The 20569-nt window shown below is 42.7% G+C and overlaps 1 protein-coding gene across 2 annotated transcripts; it reads left to right on the forward strand.

Moving 5' to 3' along the window:
- The first annotated feature begins 4185 nt into the window (after positions 1-4185).
- dhtkd1 (dehydrogenase E1 and transketolase domain containing 1) lies at positions 4186-19511 on the forward strand. 2 transcript variants are annotated; one of them, XM_079163375.1, is made up of 17 exons: positions 4186-4425; positions 4664-4816; positions 10841-11052; positions 11164-11358; positions 11515-11784; positions 11890-12061; positions 12215-12413; positions 12888-13200; positions 13299-13383; positions 13486-13625; positions 13723-13873; positions 13963-14069; positions 15393-15557; positions 15648-15730; positions 15861-16027; positions 18052-18137; positions 18242-19511. In XM_079163375.1, exons 1-17 carry the CDS (start codon positions 4254-4256, stop codon positions 18341-18343), a joined length of 2772 nt encoding a protein of 923 aa, XP_079019501.1. In that variant the 5' UTR covers positions 4186-4253; the 3' UTR covers positions 18344-19511. The 2 variants fall into 2 exon arrangements, with proteins under 2 accessions (XP_079019501.1, XP_079019502.1); XM_079163376.1 differs by lacking the exons at positions 4186-4425; positions 4664-4816 and adding an exon at positions 5804-6260.
- Positions 19512-20569: the final 1058 nt, after the last annotated feature.

The raw sequence follows: 20569 nt of genomic DNA on the forward strand, positions 1-20569 counted from the left end.
ACTACCAAGTCAACCACAAAACGTGTTGGTTTACAAATACATTCCATTTTTCAGCACAAAGGTTTACACTTTTCTTTTTTTACCAGGGTGTTATTTTGTCTGCTGTACTACTAGTTGTCGAGACAACCCTGGTAAAAATAACAACCACTTCACCCCCAAAGAAGGGTTCCCTAAAGCTGCGTACCTGATGGCGCTGAAGAGTTGTCAAACTCAGGGGCTTTTTTTGTGTGTGAAACTAGACGCCCACACAGGATTACGACACAAAATGCACAATTATCACCATTTGACCTTTATTTTCTTTTTGTTTCTTTTCTCAAAATACATAAATATTCCAAAAAAAAAAAAAAAAAAAATCTATAAAGAGGTACCAAATTTGAATCAGTGCTCGAAGGAAAGTGTTGTCGTTTTGTAAGGAAATGTCAAGCACAAATGTGGGAGCTAATCACAGCAGAGTGTCGAGTGTGATATAATCCCCAAATTTACAAGGTACCACTGACTTCACTTTTTAATATGGGCATGTGCTTTTTACAGTGTGTTTTTTCTATCCAAATGCAATACAATATTCAAAGTGCCATATATACGTCTAGAAACTGCCTACACATCCTTATCAGGCCTTGGTTTAGAGATTGCTGCAGTTCGCCTTTTTTTTTTTGTCTATTTATGCCAGTGTCATGAAAGCTCTTGTCACCTGCTCATGTATCTCCCCCCCACCCCACAAACACACACACACACACGCACTGTGTTGAGTTATTGGTAAATGTGTGTTGTGATGTACTCTCATTTAAACAGTTGGTTAAAAGAACCTGTAGATAAATAATAAACTTCCCCACACATTTGACGGTAAACCTCTTTCTAATGTAATGCAACGCCACAAACGATCGGTGACCACGTGTGTCGGGGGGGGGGGGGGGGGTCTGTTTTGAAATCCAATAAAGTTAAAAACAAAAAGCTAAAACTCGAGTTTAAAAAGAAAACAACTTGCTTGCCTTGATAATAAGATCCCTTAAATGCTAAAACTGTGTGTCAAACACTGAAATGATTGCAGATGTGTGGTTGGTATATGCCGTGTATGGTGAAGTGTTACTGTGAATGAATAAAAAAAGCACAATGTACAGTCCACAGCAGTCCGAACCGGAACTTGACTCACTTCAGGGGCTTCCATCACAAATCCCGTTCAAGCTCTAACAATCACTTTCTTTGTTCTGTTGTGTTCATATTCTGAAGTGCTATTTCTTTTTTTTGACAAGTGTGGTAACTTTGCATCTCTATAGATATTGTCTTGATCCAAAAGAAAAGAGGAAAACAAATCTTTTTCCTGTGTTATTTTCTTGTGTGATCGGTAGGACTTTGTTCACGTTCCACCAATAAGTTAATAGATGTTTTATCTTGATGAAAGCCAAAGTGGGTGCATCTTGATGTGATCTGTATTATACATACAGTAGTTTTGTTTTTCTTCTTCTGTTCAGTCAATATAATTTTTTTTTTAAACTGGGTGGGATATGAAAAAGAAAAAAAAAAACGCATACACAGGCTTTCCAATTTCTACAACTGGTTGTTCATATGTATTTTGTACCAGTGAAGCTTTTTATATTGGAAATTAAAGAAAAAAAAATCTATATTGGAAAAAAAAAAAATTGTCTGGCCTCTCTATGTGGCCTCGCCGTGACCCGATCTCCAGTTTGGCCTCTTGGTGGCGTCAAGCAATTTTTTTTTTAGTTTTTTGTTTTTTCTCTCTACTCTCTAAAAGATGCCTGATTTAGATCTCTACGTGTTCCTCACTTCGTTAATCTTCAGTTTCTGGGGGTGGGAGGGGAGGGAGGGGGGGAAGGGATCCTCTAAATCGTGGTAAGTTTCATGTTAGTATTTGTGCTGTCCACATAGTTTAATGGTCATCAGGATTTCAACAACTTGTGTGGTTAATTGTCTTAGTTGAAGAGTTAACTATGTGTTTAGTTTGAGCCTTGCTTTTTACCTGTGTAGAGTTTTCTGTTTTTTTTCCCCCCATTAGCGGAGTGCATAGCTGAAAGACTCTGTGTTCTTTTTTGGTCAATGTTTGTTCATGTGTGGTGTGTTTCTTTGCCTCTGTCTCCAAATTAAACCATTTCCCCTAATATGGACTGTGTGTCTTTGTGTGTTGTGCTTGTCCAGTGTTGTAAAGACATTTTACAAACCACCCCCCTCCCTCCCCCAGTGTGTCATGTCTCGCTAACTTGTTTCTCTTCGTTGTGCTTCTCTTTGCTTATTTCTCAGTGTTAGTGGTGATTATTCTGGGTTTCAATTATAAAACTTCTTTCTACTTTAACTTGGGTCGCTTGTACATCTACAGGTGTAAACTAATATATCCTGTCAATATGTAGCTGAGCTAATAGTTGTGAACACCTTGAGTTTAGATAAATGTGAAATGATTAGTTGGAGTTTTTAGTCACCAGAATCTAATTGGCGATCATTTTGATAATAGATTAATGATTATTTAAATACTTCCAGCCCCTCAAATGTGAGGATTTTAAGCTTTTCTCCATCTTCCATATCATGAAAAAATATATTTCTGGTCTTAGATGTTTTTTATAGACCAAACTATTATAATCAATAGTGGAAATAATCATTTTGTGCAACCCTGACAGCAAATATCCCAAAACAATTGTTGGTCCCAACTTTTCTAATGTGAGTATTTGCTTCACCTCTCTGTTATATAGTGACGATACATTTACACTATGTATTAGGATTTCAGACTGTTGGTCGGACAAAACAAGCAATTTCAAGAAGTCACCTAGAGCTCTGCAAGTTGTGGATGTTTTTGTCTATTTTATATATACGAAATGACAAACAAATAACCATCTGACTAATAATAAGTAATAAAATTACTATTAGTTGCAGCCCTACTTCAAAGAAAAGCTTCAAAAACCAAACAGTATACCAAGAAAATCTTCATTATTTTCCTGATCGTTTTGGTTTTCTGAGTGCCCACACCTCCTTGAAAATGTATTTTTTACTCTGTTGAGAGAATGATAGCTTTAGCAGCGTAGTACTCTCCGTATAAGCTGGTATAATAAAGGTTTTTCTGTTGGGACAAAGAGAGCCTCGCCTATTCCACCAGGACACAACTTGTCCTGCTGCCTTGCATCATGGTCTGATGACGGTGGTGTGGGTGGAGAAACTAGCCTTTCTGCTTCTTCTACTCTACAGTTTCCTCTTTTAAACTGATATAAAACAGAAGCTTTAATATAGAAGCTTTTTTGTTTTGGGCGATTAATAACAAAACCTGATTTAGGGTTTAGGATAGCTGAAACATGTTCTGCTTTACCAACAACATGGGTCCAGAAGTGGCAGCCAGCCAGAGTGTGAAAGACATTTATAATAATATGAATATGTTCTAGCTTGAATTGTCCACATGGGACTATGATGACGTTTCCCTGAACTCAATTATCAAAACACACATTTGGAAGAAATTACTGGAAGAGATCACCTTCCTCGCTAATTGAACGTAGACTGTTGTGTTGACACAGGATGTTTGGGAAAGGACCGACATATAATATGGAAAATTAGAAGCCAAATGTTTGATCATGAAATTAAAAATATATATTGGAGGGTAAATCTGCAGCTGGTGTACAGCTCTGTCTCTAGGAGTCTGGTGGAAAGCTTACTATCACATTGCTCCAAAATCTTTCATAAGTGTGACATTGAGTTGAGACCTGGAGACTGTGAAGGCCATAACATATGATCCTCACTTGAATTCGTCCCCTGTATGCTATATAAACGTACCGCTGATTGTAGAGCAATTAACATCTACACAAAGCAATGTATAGAAAAATACAGACGGGTCGATTTCATAACAAAATCACGTGAAATCCTATTTATCAACTTTCAAATGTGCATTCTGGAATTTACAAGGATCCCCTGAACGCAGCACCGATCATGTTCCTTGACACTTGTTGCGCTACGTAACGGGGGCTACTTCAGGTACCTCGAGATTTTTTTATCGAGCTTGAACACAAGGAACCGTTGCCCTAAAACGTATTATCGTGTCCTACAAACACAAATCAGGTGTTTTGTATAAATATGAGACAAAAGTAATAATTACAAATAAACTAAGAGCGGAAGATATTCTCGTAACAGGGTTGTGAGGACCTCAGCCAATCAGCTTCCAGTGCGGCGTCTCCTCCCATAACGTCGTAGATAAGTATGGCCGCCGTCCTGTAGCCGTTGGTGTGTCCTCACAAGAAGTATAGCTTTAATTCCAACTTTAAAAAAAAACAATGTCGGCTGTACTTTTCCTGAGAAAGTCGCTGAGTAGACTGCCACCGGCTGTCGCTCGGCAGGTGGTCGCTGGCTGTTATCACACCGAGAAAGGTGTCTTCGGATACCGACCCAAAGAGAAGGAGAGACACCTCAAGTCCCAGAAGGACCGCATCGCAGCACTCAACCAAGGTCAGTATGGGGTTAATTTACACTAACAGCAACTTAACTTTATGACAGATACCAAGTCAAATAAGTACAAAGTATAACTCTGCAGCTTCACTTGATTCCAGCTTGTGAAAAATAACTTATTCCCATTTGAACTGTCAGTTGCTTATTGTCGATTCAGCTCGAGGGTATCGGTAGTTGTGTTGCTGTCATCCAGTGGCTGACATTGAAGTGTGTTTTTTGGGGGCCTGCTGTTTTCCAGATCATGGTCTTGCCCGTCTGGTGGAGGCTTACAGAGCACATGGACACAAGGCTGCGAAGATTAACCCTTTGCTACCTGAAAAGCCTGTCGCTGACAGCGTCCCGGAGATAAACATGCTGACTGGCACCATCACTGGACCCTTTAACACCTCAGGTACACGACAGCCGTGGTGGTTATGTACACAATCTATGGTGCATTAATAAAGTGACATGCTTTTTATTCTCATGCACTGCAGGAAAAGCACTGACAAACAGTCTCTGAGGTTGTATTTAGATTCTTAAATCAAGTTAAAGTACTAAAACAGTGTAGAAAATACCATACAAGTAACATGTAAGTAAAAGTATATCAGTATTGTATTTTTTGTTTAATATTTCTGATGCAGTCATGTATTAAGTAGCTTTATACTCTTTAAGCCTGTCACTGTGGAGCTAGTTTTAACTATTTTATAGAATGTTGAGCAGTTTAATTTATTACAAATTATCATATTTTATCATTTGTACTCAAAATAATGAATCTGAAAGTAACTTGTAACTACCTATCAAATAAATGTACTGGAGTAAAAAGTACAATCTTCTCTCTTAAGTGTAGTGAAGTAGAACCTTAACGTAAGATACAAATTAAAGCATTAAAATAAAGTATAAGTATGTACAAACTTTACTTTATTAAAGCACAACAAATTAAATTTGCCTTGTTAATGTAGAGGCCGACCAAGTGAAAATATATCTCTGAAAGGATAATTTAAAGACATTTAGCAAAACAACCTGATAAACTTTATAACAGACTTTTTTTTATTATGTAATGATTATTTTTCTTTTCTTAATTTAATGCTTATTATATTTTTATGTTTATTTGGTGCCTTTGTTTATTGGTATTTTCATAATTTCTAATTACCTGAGTACTTTTTAGAAGTGCTGTATAAATAATTATTGTTTTATAAACCTAAGGATGGAGAGGGTTGGAGGGTCAGCTAAGGTTAATATAAAAGTGCTTGTGACTTTGTGAAAAGTCAGCTAATTACATTTGCATTCACCATAAACCAGCTGTAGGAGCCAAATGTGGTGTTATTCTCCGGGTATACATTGGGTGGCGCTATATTATTGTCCTGTGCTCTGTCTATATATTTTGGTAACTCACTGGTGTTGGCAGGTGTTTGACCCCGGAAGGGCAAACGGTTTTTGACCGCTTTATGCGTTACAGTTTCCCGAACTGGTGTGTTTATGTCGGTGGAAACAAAGGAAAATAAACAAGCTTTCATCAAACAAACTGGTCAGTGAATATGTATGTCAAAGCTAATCTAGACGCCCCACGCTAGCGCGTCAACCAGGTCATTCCGGAGGGAACGACACCTCAGTGGCCTACAGAACAGGTCTGGGCTTCTTTAACATTAGTCAAAAACCTGGCTCCAAAGGTGGATCGTTGTTTTGGAAAACATCGGCACGTTCGGGACGCGGCCGTGGAGGATTCCAGCACGAGGAGGGATGCTCGGAGCTGTTCGGGTCTCTGGCAAGGTTGGAGGACGGAGCTACGGAGCTAATGCTAACGCGGCCGTGGAGCATCGGACCACCGGATCATCGCACGGCTCCCAACGCACAGAGAGGTATGCGTAGCGCTACTCTGTTTTTAGCCATTTACATTGTGTGCACACACAACTGGACATAAACCCAACGCTTGGTTGCCGAAGCGTGCGGACAAGAACAATAGACTTTGCATTTTGACATTCTATCATGGAGAACCGCGAGGCGGTGTTGGACTATACTACCGGGACTGCTGTGTTAATTGAGGGTAAACCCAGCTCTATGTCTGGTGGTGTTGAAACGCAAAAACGTGTAGTTAAGCGCACTGCAAAGGCGCTTGCTAACAAATTAGAAACGTTGCAAAATAGTAGAAAAGCTAAGCTAAATAAAGCAAACACCATAAGAAAATCAATACAATATTTATTGTCTGGGGATGATAAAACACAGGTATCAAATGCTCTTGGAGGACTGATTAAGGTGTGTGATGAAGCAAAATGCATGCATGAATCTCTGTTGGGTTTTCTGCCTTGTGATGAGAGGGAAAAACATGTAACATGGTTTAAAGAAAAAATGCTGTCTAATGATGAATGTATTGCTGGTACAAAACTGTGGGTTTCATTCAATGAAGGTACTCTGTATGAAAATGGTAATGTTGAGGATGGTATTAATCCAAATGACAGTGTTTCTAATGTTGGTAGTAAACACTCAAGTCAAAGGAGTAATACAAGTGGTAAATCCGGTACCACGTCCTCTGCACGGATAAGGGTGGAGGCAAGTAGAGCCGCACTTATCGCTCGCGCATCAGCTTTAAAAGAAATACATGCTTTGGAGGAGCAGGAGCAACAGCTGAGGAGGAAAAGAGAGCAGCTTGATTTGGAAGCCAAACTAGCTGCTTCCAATGCTATGTTGGCAGTATATCAGGCCTCTGATTTTAAAAGTTGTTCTCAAGGACCTTCAGATGGCATGGCTTCCTATTTTGAACGGGGAAAAAGGAAAGGGGAATCTGTCAACTGCTTAAACCCTTTGGCAAAGGAATACAAACTGGAGGGAAAAGCAAAGACACAAAATGACTTGACAGACTGGCCGTTACCACCTGATAAACCACGATCAACGGATGTGCGACCAAAGGAAATTGAGCAATGGTTTAAAGTTACTTCGCAACCTCAATGCAGTCCCAGTGAACAACAGCAGGATAAGAATATACTGGGAACGCATCAGCTCCAGTACCAATTGACGACGGCCCAGTTAAAGGAGGAAGAAAAGCATTCTACAAACCATCATCAAATCAATCTAAATCCACCTGGAGACATACTTGCCATCATGCACAGGCAAAATGACATAACAGCAGCTCTGGTGCACCAGCAGCGTTCATCATCTCTGCCACCACGACAAATTCCCACATTTGATGGGGACCCTCTCCAGTACAGAGCCTTTATCAAAGCCTTTGAACAAGGAGTAGAGGAAAGGGCTGGAAGAGCAGATTGTTTATATTACTTGGAACAATTTACAGGAGGACAGCCGAGAGAGCTGGTGCGCAGCTGCCAGCATATGGCTCCGGAGCGTGGCTATGCAGTGGCTAAAGGACTTCTACAGGAACATTTTGGAAATCAGTATAAAATTGCAGCTGCATACATGGAAAAGGCATTGGCATGGCAAACGATAAAATCTGAGGATGGCAAGGCACTTCAAGCGTATGCTTTATTCTTGCGTGGCTGCTGCAATGTCATGGAGGAGCTCCAGTACATGCAGGAACTGGATATGCCTGTACACATGAGAGCCATCATAGCAAAGTTGCCATTCAAAATGAGGGATCAATGGAGGACCACAGCTCATGGCATTGTAGAGACAGCTAACCACAGAGCTCACTTTATGGATCTGGTCACATTCATTGAGCGTCGTGTCAGAATTCTTTCTGACCCTCTGTTTGGTGACATACAGGACCCATCAACCGGTGTTACTGGGACAAGGACTTACGACAGGTGTAAATCCCAACCCAGCAACAGAGGGACGGTAAATATTGTTGCCACCGCAGTAACCTCTATGGACTGGCCTGAGGAAGCTATGGAACCAACAGCAGATACAGGGAAGGCCGAAAAGGCTGGATGCCTGTGCTGTGCCCATAATCACTCATTGGAGGAGTGCAAGCAGTTCAAGGGAATGAAGCACAAGGAAAAGCTTGACTTTCTGAAGGAACAGAGAGTTTGCTTTGCATGCTTGTGTGTTGGTCACATGAGCCGGGACTGCGAAAGGCGCTTGTCTTGCAAAGAATGTGGTAAAACTCATCCTACTGTGCTTCATATCAAAGGACAAATACCAGCTTTGGAACAGTTAAAGGAACCACCTAATGACCAGCCAACTTCAGTGAAGACATGTGGATATACAGGGGCCGGTAAGGACCGTTGTGGACTATCGATTCTCCCTGTAAAGGTGAAATCTGCAAAGGGAAATCACATTGTTCAAACGTATGCCTTCCTGGATCCTGGTAGTTCAGCCACATTCTGCTCAGAACATCTAATGCAGAAGCTGAATATTACAGGCAAAAGAACCAACTTCTTGCTACAGACAATGGGGCAGGAAGCGATTGTTCCAGCGTACACCTTGAGTGGTTTGGAGATATCTGGTCTGGACAGTGATGAATTTTATACTTTACCAGATGTTCTAACTCAGAGGAGCATGCCAGTCACTGCTGACAACATGGTGACACCTGAAGACCTCACTGACTGGCCGTATTTGTCACAAGTACACATCCCAAGCATAAAGGCAAGCGTGGACCTGTTGATTGGAACTGATGCTCCCAAGATGTTGGAACCTTGGGAGGTCATTAACAGCCGTGAAAATGGCCCGTACGCCATCAGGACAGTGCTAGGGTGGGTTGTTAATGGTCCGCTGAATGGAAATAGTGGTGCTTTAGGGGCAGAGATTTCCTCTGCTACGGTGAACAGGATAACTGTGTGCAAACTGGAAAAAATGCTGACCAATCAGTACAATCACGAATTCAATGAAAAGGCGGAGGAAGAGGAAATGTCCAGAGAAGATCTCAAGTTTCTGGAAACCATGGAGCGCTCATCAGTACTTCAGGATGGGAAATATTGTTTGAAGTTGCCCTTCAGGAACCAAGAGGTCTATCTGCCCAATAACTTTGCTGTGGCTAAACAAAGGATTCAGGGGTTGAGAAAAAGATTTCTTAACAATAAGCATTTACACCAGGAGTATGCAGGTTACATGAATAAACTCATCAGTAAGGCCTACGCCGAACAAGTTCCTCAGCAAGAACTGCGTTGTGGAAAAGGGAAGGTGTGATACATCCCCCACCATAGCTTCCACCATCCGAGGAAGGGATCCCTTCAAGTGGTGTTCGACGGTGGAACCATGTTCCAAGGAGCATCGTTGAACAGCGAACTCTTGAGAGTTGGAGGAAGGTTGAGCAGAGGAGCAATGCATGATGAACCCAAACATCCACTCATCCTCGGCAAGGATCAACAGGGATCTATGCTCATTCTCAAGCATGTACACCAGAATCTGGGCCATGGTGGACGGACTCATACACTGTCCACGGTGAGGAAGAGGTTTTGGATCACCAAGGCCAATTCTGCTGTCAAAAAGATCATTGCTGAATGCAGTTTTGGTAGACACCACAATGGAAGAGCAGAACAAAAGATGGCAGATCTTCCTATGGGTAACTCAGCTTTGCCACCTGAAGTGTTCAAGCCTCATGACCAGTATGGTAGAAGACGATGGAAGCAGATGCAGTACCTCTCAGATCTTTCTGGAAGAGATGGGTAAGAGGTACTTACCCTTGCTCCAAGAGAGGCAAAATGGAACCAGAGGAAAAAGAGTTTGGTTGCTGGAGGTATTATGGTAATCATGCATCCTTCAGCTCCTCGTGGTTCATGTCCACTTGGCAAGGTTCTGAAAGTTTTATGGACAAAAATGGACTACTGTGCTCTGTGAGGTTACAGACTAAATATAACATCATTGAAAGGCCAGTCAGAAAACTCTCTTTGCTACAGAGAGTGTAAACTGATTTGTCTGTAAAGCACTTGGTCATAATTTAACATGTTTGGCTCCTTTGTTGTATTTTGTTTGAATTGTTATGTCTGTCTGGGTTAACAATTAGGGGCCGGTGTGTAGGAGCCAAATGTGGTGTTATTCTCCGGGTATACATTGGGTGGCGCTATATTATTGTCCTGTGCTCTGTCTATATATTTTGGTAACTCACTGGTGTTGGCAGGTGTTTGACCCCGGAAGGGCAAACGGTTTTTGACCGCTTTATGCGTTACAGTTTCCCGAACTGGTGTGTTTATGTCGGTGGAAACAAAGGAAAATAAACAAGCTTTCATCAAACAAACTGGTCAGTGAATATGTATGTCAAAGCTAATCTAGACGCCCCACGCTAGCGCGTCAACCAGGTCATTCCGGAGGGAACGACACCTCAGTGGCCTACAGAACAGGTCTGGGCTTCTTTAACACCAGCAGTCGGTAAAACATTGTCCTTAATTAGATAAGATTAGTATTAAAGACAATTGTGATCTCAGTACATCAAACATGATAAACAGCAAAACAACGCTCTCCTCTGTTCACTCCTCCCTCACGTTTGCCTTTAAGGCACAGTCAGAAACTCGCTTGTCGGTGTTGTCAGCGCTCATTCGATGTGCTTCTGCAGGTCTGCAGCACTTTGGCAAAGCGGAGGCCTCGGTGGAAGAGGTCCAGGCCTACCTGGAGGGAGCCTACTGCGGCCACCTGTCGGTGGAGACCATCCAGCTGAGCAGCCTGGAGGAGAGGGAGTGGGTCGCTGACCGCTTTGAGGAGCTCAAGAGGACGAGTTTCTCCACGGAGGAGAGGAAGCAGCTGGCTAAGATCATGCTGGAGTGTCAGGTAGGTTCCAAGAAGAAAGAAGAGGATGCAGTACTGTATTATTTGTCACATCTCATCACATTTTGTATTTTGAATCCATCCGTTTCTTTACTTTTCTCTCACCACCTGCAGGAATTTGACCACTTTCTGGCCACCAAGTTTTCTACTGTGAAACGTTACGGAGGAGAAGGCGCAGAGAGCATGATGTGCTTCTTCCATGAGCTTTTCCACCAGTCGGCCCACAGCGGAGTCACGGACATGATCATCGGCATGCCTCATAGAGGCCGACTCAACCTCCTGACGGGCCTGCTGAAGTTACCACCAGAGGTTAATCAGCCTTTTAATTGAGACATGCACACTTTCAAATGATCCGTGACCGTGGCAAGATTAGATTGTTTACTCTACTCGATTGTAATCAGCAGCGCAAGTAAACAGAAAGTCACAGCCAGCTGCCAAAGTGTAAACAGGGGTTTTTCTCTTCAGCTCATGTTCCGTAAGATGCGCGGCCTCAGCGAGTTCCCCGAGACCTCGCCCGCCATCGGCGACGTGCTCTCCCACCTCACCTCCTCCGTGGAGTTGGACTTCGGAGCCGCAAAACCTCTTCATGTGACCATGCTGCCCAACCCTTCTCACCTGGAGGCGATCAACCCCGTGGCTCAGGGCAAAACCAGAGCCAGGCAGCAGCTCAGGCAAGAAGGAGACTATTCACCCGAAGACGACGCCCAGCCGGGGGACCAAGTCGTCTGTCTGCAGGTACACAACAGCTAAATGTACTGCTGGGGAGGGGGGCGAGGGGGGCAGCAGCAAAACGTATTGATCCACCTGACATCAAGTCGATCTCTGTTCTCTTCTCCACAGGTCCATGGTGACGGCGCTTTCCCCGGCCAAGGGATTGTTCCAGAAACTTTGACCCTTTCCAACCTCCCCCACTACAGAGTCGGTGGGAGCATCCACCTCATTGTGAACAACCAAGTGGGTTACACCACTCCATCCGAGAGGGGGAGATCCTCTTTGTACTGCAGTGATGTCGGTCAGTGAAAGATATAAACATAATATAATATAATATTTGCAACTCTGTCGATCTGTATTTGCAAATGTGCTCTTGTGCAATTTTTAAGTATTTTGAAAACGTGAAACCTATTAGAGATTTGTTTAAAATAAATCATACTAATCTGTACCACAGGCAAGATGGTGAACTGTGCCGTGATCCACGTAAACGGCGACGATGCTGAGGACGTGATGCGGGCCACTCGGCTGGCTGTGGAGTACCAGCGGCTTTTCAGGAAAGACGTCATCCTGGACCTGCTCTGCTACCGTCAGTGGGGCCACAACGAGCTGGACGAGCCTTTCTTCACCAACCCGGCCATGTACAAGATCATCCGGTCGGTGAAACTGACTCCGTTTACTTTGTAGCACAACAAACAAACTAATCGAGGCAGCGGTTGACCATCGGTTGCCAATGAATGTCAGCCTTGGTTATGTGTAATTTCAGTGTCGCTAAAACAAAGTATCCATAAAGTCTTTTAATCTGAATTACAAGTACAATTTATTTACAGTTGCATATAAAAGTTTACAAAGGTCAATGTTCCAAGACCTAGCTGGTAGACCGGAGAGAAGTGCTTTTTTTATTTACGAAGGGCAAACCTTTAAAAACCAAAAATAATAAAACCTTGAGTGTCGCACTAAAAACAAACCTAAACTAAGTAATGATCGTGTGTGTGGCTGCAACCTTTTACCTTCTGAAGCACTTTTAGAATTATTTGCGTAGATTAACAAAGCTTTTATCCCCCTTCAGATATATTGTATTTTTGTCTTCTTAATAAAACGGACATTGTCACATTGTTGCATCCACTCAGATCCCGTAAGAGCATCCCAGACACCTACTCAGACCAGCTGATCTCTGAGGGTCTGATGACCGAAGTCGAGCGCGACGACATCAAGTCCAAACACTACGGCATGCTCAACGACAAGCTGTCCAACATGACCCTGTACAGCCCTCTGCCCACCAACCTGCAGGGCCGCTGGGGGGGTCTGTCGGAGCCCCAGGCCCGAGTCACCACCTGGGACACGGGCGTCCCCGTTCCCCTGCTGCAGTTTATAGGAGGGAAATCTGTGGACATCCCTGAGGACATCCAGCTGCACAGCCACCTTAGAAAGACCCATGTACAGGTGCGGCCATCGTCTCTGTCGTTTCCATTGTCTTTTCTCGACCTGGTAGCAGTTGGACGATGTTTTTTTTTTTTTTCTTTCTTTCTTTGTGAACTCAGGCTCGGTTGCAAAAGTTGGAAGAAGGGACCAGACTGGACTGGTCCACAGCCGAGGCCTTGGCCTTCGGCTCCCTCCTCTCCCAAGGTCAGTGTTCAGCAGAAAATACAGCAGAGAAAGCGTAAGAATCCTCTCGTCGTGTTGCTGTCCGGAAGTGGATTTGTAGATTTGACATTATTGCTTTTACAGGCTTTGATATTCGAATCAGCGGACAGGACGTTGGAAGAGGCACGTTCAGTCAGCGACACGCCATGGTGGTGTGTCAAGACACGAATGACATGTACATCCCTCTGAACCATATCAGCCCTCAGCAGACGGGTTTCCTGGAGGTAAACCCCCCCCCCCCCCCCGATAAACTAGATAAAACATAATCTGATGCGTGACATAATCATAACCTTAATTCCTGTGACGTCTTTGTGCATTTAGGTGTGTAACAGCCCGCTGTCTGAGGAGGCGGTGCTCGGATTTGAATACGGTATGAGCATCGCACAGCCGAAGCTCCTTCCCATCTGGGAGGCTCAGTTTGGAGATTTCTTTAACGGAGCGCAGATCATCTTTGACACCTTCCTCACTGGAGGTAAACGTCTGACTACGACTCTCATTATCTTGTACATTTTTGGGGAAAATCTTCACACGTCCGATGTGAAACTGCTGTGTTGTCCCCAGGTGAAGCCAAGTGGCTGCTCCAGTGTGGGATGGTGATCCTGCTGCCGCACGGCTACGACGGAGCCGGACCTGAACACTCGTCCTGCCGTATGGAGCGCTTCCTCCAGGTAATCCATGTCAAACCAAGTTAGCGGTTTAGGACTTTACGTAGCGTTCGTGGCAGCATCCCAGTTTTTAATTTGAGCTGGGAAACGATATGTTTGACTTGGCACTTAATGTCACGTTGCTGCCTGGAAACCAAAGAAACCCAGATGCCTCAGGTCAGACGAAGTCTGTCATCCCAGTTCATTAAATCCAGATTTACTGGATAAAGTGCTTTGATGACAACACACATTATCCTTCACACAACCGTGTTTGCTATCGTACAACTGTCCTGATTAGTCAGCTCTTGTGGATCTTTCTCATCTCAACGCTGCATAACTACATGTTGAAGTCATGCAAATTCATCTACTGTTGAATTACTGAATTCAATGTTTTAGGTCAGCCAGTTCAGAGGTTATCTTTTCTCTCCACCCATTTGATTTTCAGTGTCCAATGCAAAATAAAGTGTAAAAAAGTGTTGTGGTGCAGAAATCCATATCGTCTCTCTTCAGTACCAATGCAGGACAGAGGGTGTAACTTACAGGCCACTAACCGATGTAATCAATAACTAATCCACAGATGTAATGTTTCTTAATTGTCCATTAGCAATCGGCAGACAGAAGGTCGATGCTGCGTTTCACTCTCATATTGCAGGAACGCCTTGAAGGCATTTGTTCAAAATACAAACGTCCACTTGCACAATAGGACAAGGATGAACTGATTAGATTCGGGAGGTCAAAGGTCAATGTGACCTCATAAAACATGTCGGAACTGTTGGCGAATATTCTAGTTTTTGGCATTTTATTAACATTTCCTGAATATCTTGTACAGAGACATAAATTGTTTACTGTAGCCGGATTCCTGGTCCGTTTTCAACATATTTTGACTTAAATTTACATGCAGAGCGGTTTATAATTACAATATGAAGCTAGGTATTTTATTTATATATTACATTGAATATATATGCATGTGTACTTAGTCTGAAGTCTGAATTTTCTAGGATATATATATATATATATATATATATATATATATATAATTTGCTTGAATTCATAACCTTAAATAAAATGGCGGAGGGTAGTTTCATGCAACAAAAAAAAGAATACGAAAATTGGGTCTTTTTTTCCCAGCCTGTCATTCCCAGTTTGCTGACTCATCTCTGCATTTCTGAACATTTTCTTTTCAGAGCTCGGCTCTCTCTCTGCTGTTATTTGTTAACTGGTTTACAGATTAAGTTTGGGTGTTTCTTAACTGAATGTGTGTGTTCTACCAGCAGCTTTATGTGTTAAGTTACACATTCCCTGACTTGTAAATGATTGCTAACTCGTCCTGTTTGGTCCCTTTTTTAGATGTGTGACAGTAAAGAAGAGGGTGTGGACAGTGACTGCGTGAACATGGCGGTGGTCAACCCCACAACGTCTGCTCAGTACTTCCACCTGCTGAGGAGGCAGATGATCCGTAACTTCCGCAAACCTCTCATTGTGGTCGGACCCAAGATGCTGCTCAGATTTTCTGTAAGCACGAACACATACAACATAATTCTAACTCCTTCACACAGATATATGTTCATGCAAGTGGCTGAACTGCGTGTGTTGTTTCCTCAGGGGGCGGCGTCCAGTCTGACTGAACTGGCACCAGGAACATCTTTCAGAACAGTGTTGGGTGATACTTCAGTCTCAGCAGAAAGGTACAGAAGTCGCAACATTTGATGATTTCTGTAGTGTGTCCTCAATGTGGTTGAATATATTTATTACCTGCTAGAACGTGGAAGACTCTTCAAAAGTATAACCCTTACATGCTTCTGTTATTCCATGCAGTGTCCAGAAGGTGGTGCTGTGCTCGGGGAAGCACTACTATGCCCTGCTGAAACAGAGGGAGACATCAGCAGCCAACCAGAGCACGGCTCTACTCCGAGTGGAGGAGCTGTGTCCGTTCCCGCTGGACGCTCTGCAGCAGGAGCTAAAGAAATACCCCAACGCCAAAGGTATGTGTGGGACGTCCAGCTTCACTGTTAGCAGGCACACTAGTGGCTTCATAAGTGCCATCACAACAACCGTTAGTTAACAACAACTTAGTTCAGGAACATTTTTACCTCAAAGGGACATTTTTAAGAGGCGTTAGAATGACTTGAGAGATAAATGATTTGTGTTTGATTTGTATATTCAGCTCGATGGTAGCTCGTAGTAAAGTGTAATCTGTGGTCTCTTTGTGTCCACTGTTCCTCTTTTCTGACATGTTTGCTGTGTTTTGCATATGTCAAGATTTCTGAGGAACTTCCCCTTTGCTATGCCATGTAATCCTGCAGTCAATGCAAATGTATTCATATTATACTTTTGTATTGTATTTTGTAGTTAACGGGGCAGAATTAAAAACCTACAATGCAATAAAAAGCAGATGCAAGATATGAATGTGGGGCCGACATTTAGTTTTAATCCTTAAATTAGTCTGGCCCACTAAAAATACACACACACACACACACACACACACACACACACACACACACTGTAGGTATTGGTCTTGCTGAGATATTCCTGCTATATTTTAAAGGTGACACTTTCATGTCCTTTGACCTTCTTATAGACAGAAAGTAATTTGAGTTCAATAATTGATTACTTGGAGAAAAAATAATTTTCTTCAATGCACTCGGGACCAGAGTCGCTCGATGCAGCCAATCTAGAATGTGAGTGTCGGGCAGACAGACTGTTACAAAAGCAGCTCTTCAAGTGAGTCAAAGCAAGTTGAAAGCCATTCAGCAGCGTGCGGCAACTTCAATAGACGTCTGACAGTCTTCACTTTTATTACTGAATAATTGAGAAAACAGCAGACAACTCACAAAGAAAGCGTGCATGCCGGTGCACCAGTGTATCCGGTGTTCACTGCAGGGCTATTGTGTTTCTGTTATTTTGTCTTTACTCTGTAGCTGAATAAGTGTCAATCCCGACTCTGTCTGGGAACCCCTTCATCTTGTTAGGCAAGACTTTCCGAGCATCAGTGTCAACATCCGTCTCTTTACCCATAAATCTTTGCATTTTGTGGTTTGTTAACTGTATTTGCTGAAGATTGCTTTTGCTCTTCAAACCAACTGCAACACAATTACTGCACATCAGAGGAAGCAGGTTTCACATAGAGAGCTAACATCCTGAAACTTCTGAGGGATTCTTCCATCAGCCTGTCAGAACATGTGAAATGTGTTGGTTGAGTCTCGACTGCAGCTATTTTGATTTTAAGTTCAACAACGATGCATTTGTTGACATTCGATCTTCTCCCATTATCTTTTACCAGCACAGCAGAGCTAGTCCTTACATCACGAGCGTACTCGCCGATACCCGATCCAGCATTTTAGGTTCTATCAGAAGCATTTACGATGCTGCTTTCAGATCAACTCTACAGGTGACATATCAAAATGTCAGACCAGCTTCTTGACAACTAAAAATATTCAATTTTATCTTTTTTTTTTTCTACTAAGAGAACCCGCAATATTCATATATGAGAAGACGGAACGATGAATCGCTCTTAAACTTTATTTTCATTGTCACATACAGGAAATTTGACCCCATGCATTTAACCCTTTAGGAGCAGTGGGCTGTTGTAAATCACCCGAGGAGCAGCTTAGGGGTCCGTGTCTCGTTAAAGGGGCCGGGGATCAAACCGCCAACCCGCTCCATCCCCTGAGCGACATTATAATCATAATTATTGCTGATTGTTTTTCTGTAAAACAAGAAATCAATTTATCAGCTAAATCATTGAAGCCTTCTTTAAACGTGTGATCCTTGTCTAGACAAATGGAGTCTGACAAAAGGCACGGCCTGCTGGAGTTTTAGTTATTTGGATTATTACAAATGTCATTATGATTCTGTATGAGGAACCGTGAACGTTGAGGTTTCACTTTGGCGCTCTTTTATTGTTCCTCCCCTCTTAACTCCCTAGACTACATGAAAAGGTCACATGTTTGAGTCATGTCCTCTTTTACTGTAAATGTAAATCATTAAAAAAACAAATCTCCCACAGAGTTCATCTGGAGTCAGGAGGAGCCACAGAACATGGGTCCCTGGTCTTTTGTAGCTCCCAGGTTTGAGAAGCAGCTGGCCTGCAAGGTGAGCAGTTTTTTAAATAACTAGATGTACAATATGAAACCTAATGGTTCTAAAATGAGTTGTTGATGTTACACATACGACACCGTCTCTTCCGTCTTTCTCAGCTCCGGTTAGTAAGCCGACCTGCTCTGCCCGCCCCTGCTGTCGGCATCGGGATCCTCCATCAGCAGCAGCAAGAGGCCATCCTCACCGCTACCTTCTCCTAGGACTCAACCAGACTGGGAACCAAAATAACCAGTGCATCAGCACAACACTGTCATGGTATCTGCTGTGGTCCTTCAAACCATCGTCAATACATGTGCACTGCAGATACACTGGACCTTTTTAAAACGATGTTCGGTTTTTACAACAAATTGGTTAATATAAATAACAAATACAAAGGAGGTGTTGATAATTTTTAACTCTTATAGTCAAACACAGGTTTTTAATTATTGTGTTTATGGTGTGAAGGGAAGGGCAGAATACTTGTCTGGTTGTTTCTAAAGATTTTTTCCCCTCTTTCTCTTATTTATGGCTGTATTCTTTATGTTCAGTGACGAGGCGCTATTGAATGAAAGAGGACAACAGCTAATGTGGTTGGGATGTGAGTCGAGGCCTCAGAGACCATGTTTACTATGCGTCTGTTCGTATTTGTAGCACTGGGGATTGTATCTTGCCTGTGTCAAAACGGTACGAGCTCCACGTTTCAGGAATCAAAACTGTCCGTTTGAAACTACATTTTTGTGATGAGTTTTTAAAGAGCTTTAGTTGTAACCACTGGGTTTTGGAGCCGAGAGCCACAGACAGGAAGTCAGAAAGTGTTGAGAGACGGACCACACATTGTGTGCACAGTGAACAACCAGCGTGGCCCTGATGTATACAGCTTATTAACGAAACACTGGTATCGGATCAGTATTCCTGTATCGGCCGAGATCAAAGCCCAGTTATCGGTATGGTGCATCCCTATTCTGAACAGTGGTGAATTTCGCTGACTCGGCTCCCGGTAGAGTTGGATGATCATGAGCTGAATTTCAAGATCTCCAGGTTTGTCGTCGATGGCTCTCAGGAAGAAGCTCAGATCAGCGGCCTGTTGTATGTTACTGCACAAGATGTCCATTTTTGTACTGTTCTGAACAGAACATATCAGTATAATGTGTTAGAAATGTCCTCGAAAGGTATGTAAGAACAGGAGTACTTGAACTGCATTTCTGAAGAAAAAAAAAAATCCATCCTTGAGTTAGAAGTATTTGGACATTTCACTGTACAAATTTTGGCTAAGAAGTACTTGATCATCCTCATTATCTAATCATGGTTCAAACTGAAAATGTGAAATAAAATGTAAATAAACAATCAGATGGATTTCAAATGGAAAATTTAAAAATAAATCTATTTTCATGTTTATGTAAATGTTTCTTTTCTCATCTCATGCTGCTATCAGAGCCTGTTCAATTTGACTCAATGTGATAAGAGAATAGTCATTCAAGTAATTATATTGATAGTTTTAGTGTTTTATGATGAACTGTCGATCATAATTACACTCTCAAAGTGCTCCACTGTGAAAGCCAGTTCACTACAATCACCTGCTGGAGAGAGACGGCTGTAGTAACGGCTTATGTTGAGCCCGAATACTTGGAATCAGGGACACACTGGAGGATAACACAAAGTAAAGTTAGTGAACAGTATTCTATAAATTGTTGAATTCATGTAAGTTAAGCTACAAAGTCTCCACTCCTATGACCTCAGGCTCGCTCAAGATGAGCCAGGCCTGCGCTGAATCAATCACCACGATGGCCGCACAATGCATGCTGGTGAGATTAGTGTCCGACTTGATCCCGACTTGATCCCGACTTGCTCTGACGTCATGCACATTAACCTCCTGAGATCGGGGTGGCTGCAGTTTTTAGAGCCACAGCTGCTCTCCCGCTGACTGCAAGACCCAGGGCATGATGGGAAACGCCTGGCTGTTGCCTGATCCAAGAGCTGCATTGGCTCTTAGTTTGGACAACAAGCTCCAGGTTTTGTAGAAAGTCCTATTCTTCTGTGTAATTGTAGTTTCATGTCGTGACTTATCTAAACGAGCATCCAAAGTGCTTTACGAGGCATACGTAAAAAGAATAAAGATAGAAAACAATGCCCGATGCATACACATTTATGTATATTTACAAACAAATATTCATAAAGCCGAAGGTTATCTGCAAACTACAGGTAGCCTACAGATCGGATCTAACGGAATGCCATTTATGTTCTTTGAAGGCTGCTGGAAACTTGACTGCAGCTTGTTGTCATCGCCCCCTGCTGCTGCAGCCTCATCTCAGGCAATTCATCTCCAATCGTCTGGCAATCTTTAAAATAAATTATTCTTTATAAAGTAAAAATCAAAAATCGATGCAGCAAAACCAGAGATATCTTTATATTCCACACATTCTTTCTTATCCGAGTCTCCCGGTCCCTGG

The sequence above is a fragment of the Pholis gunnellus genome, assembly GCF_910591455.1.
Source record: "Pholis gunnellus genome assembly, chromosome: 7".
Taxonomy (NCBI): Eukaryota; Metazoa; Chordata; class Actinopteri; order Perciformes; family Pholidae; genus Pholis; species Pholis gunnellus.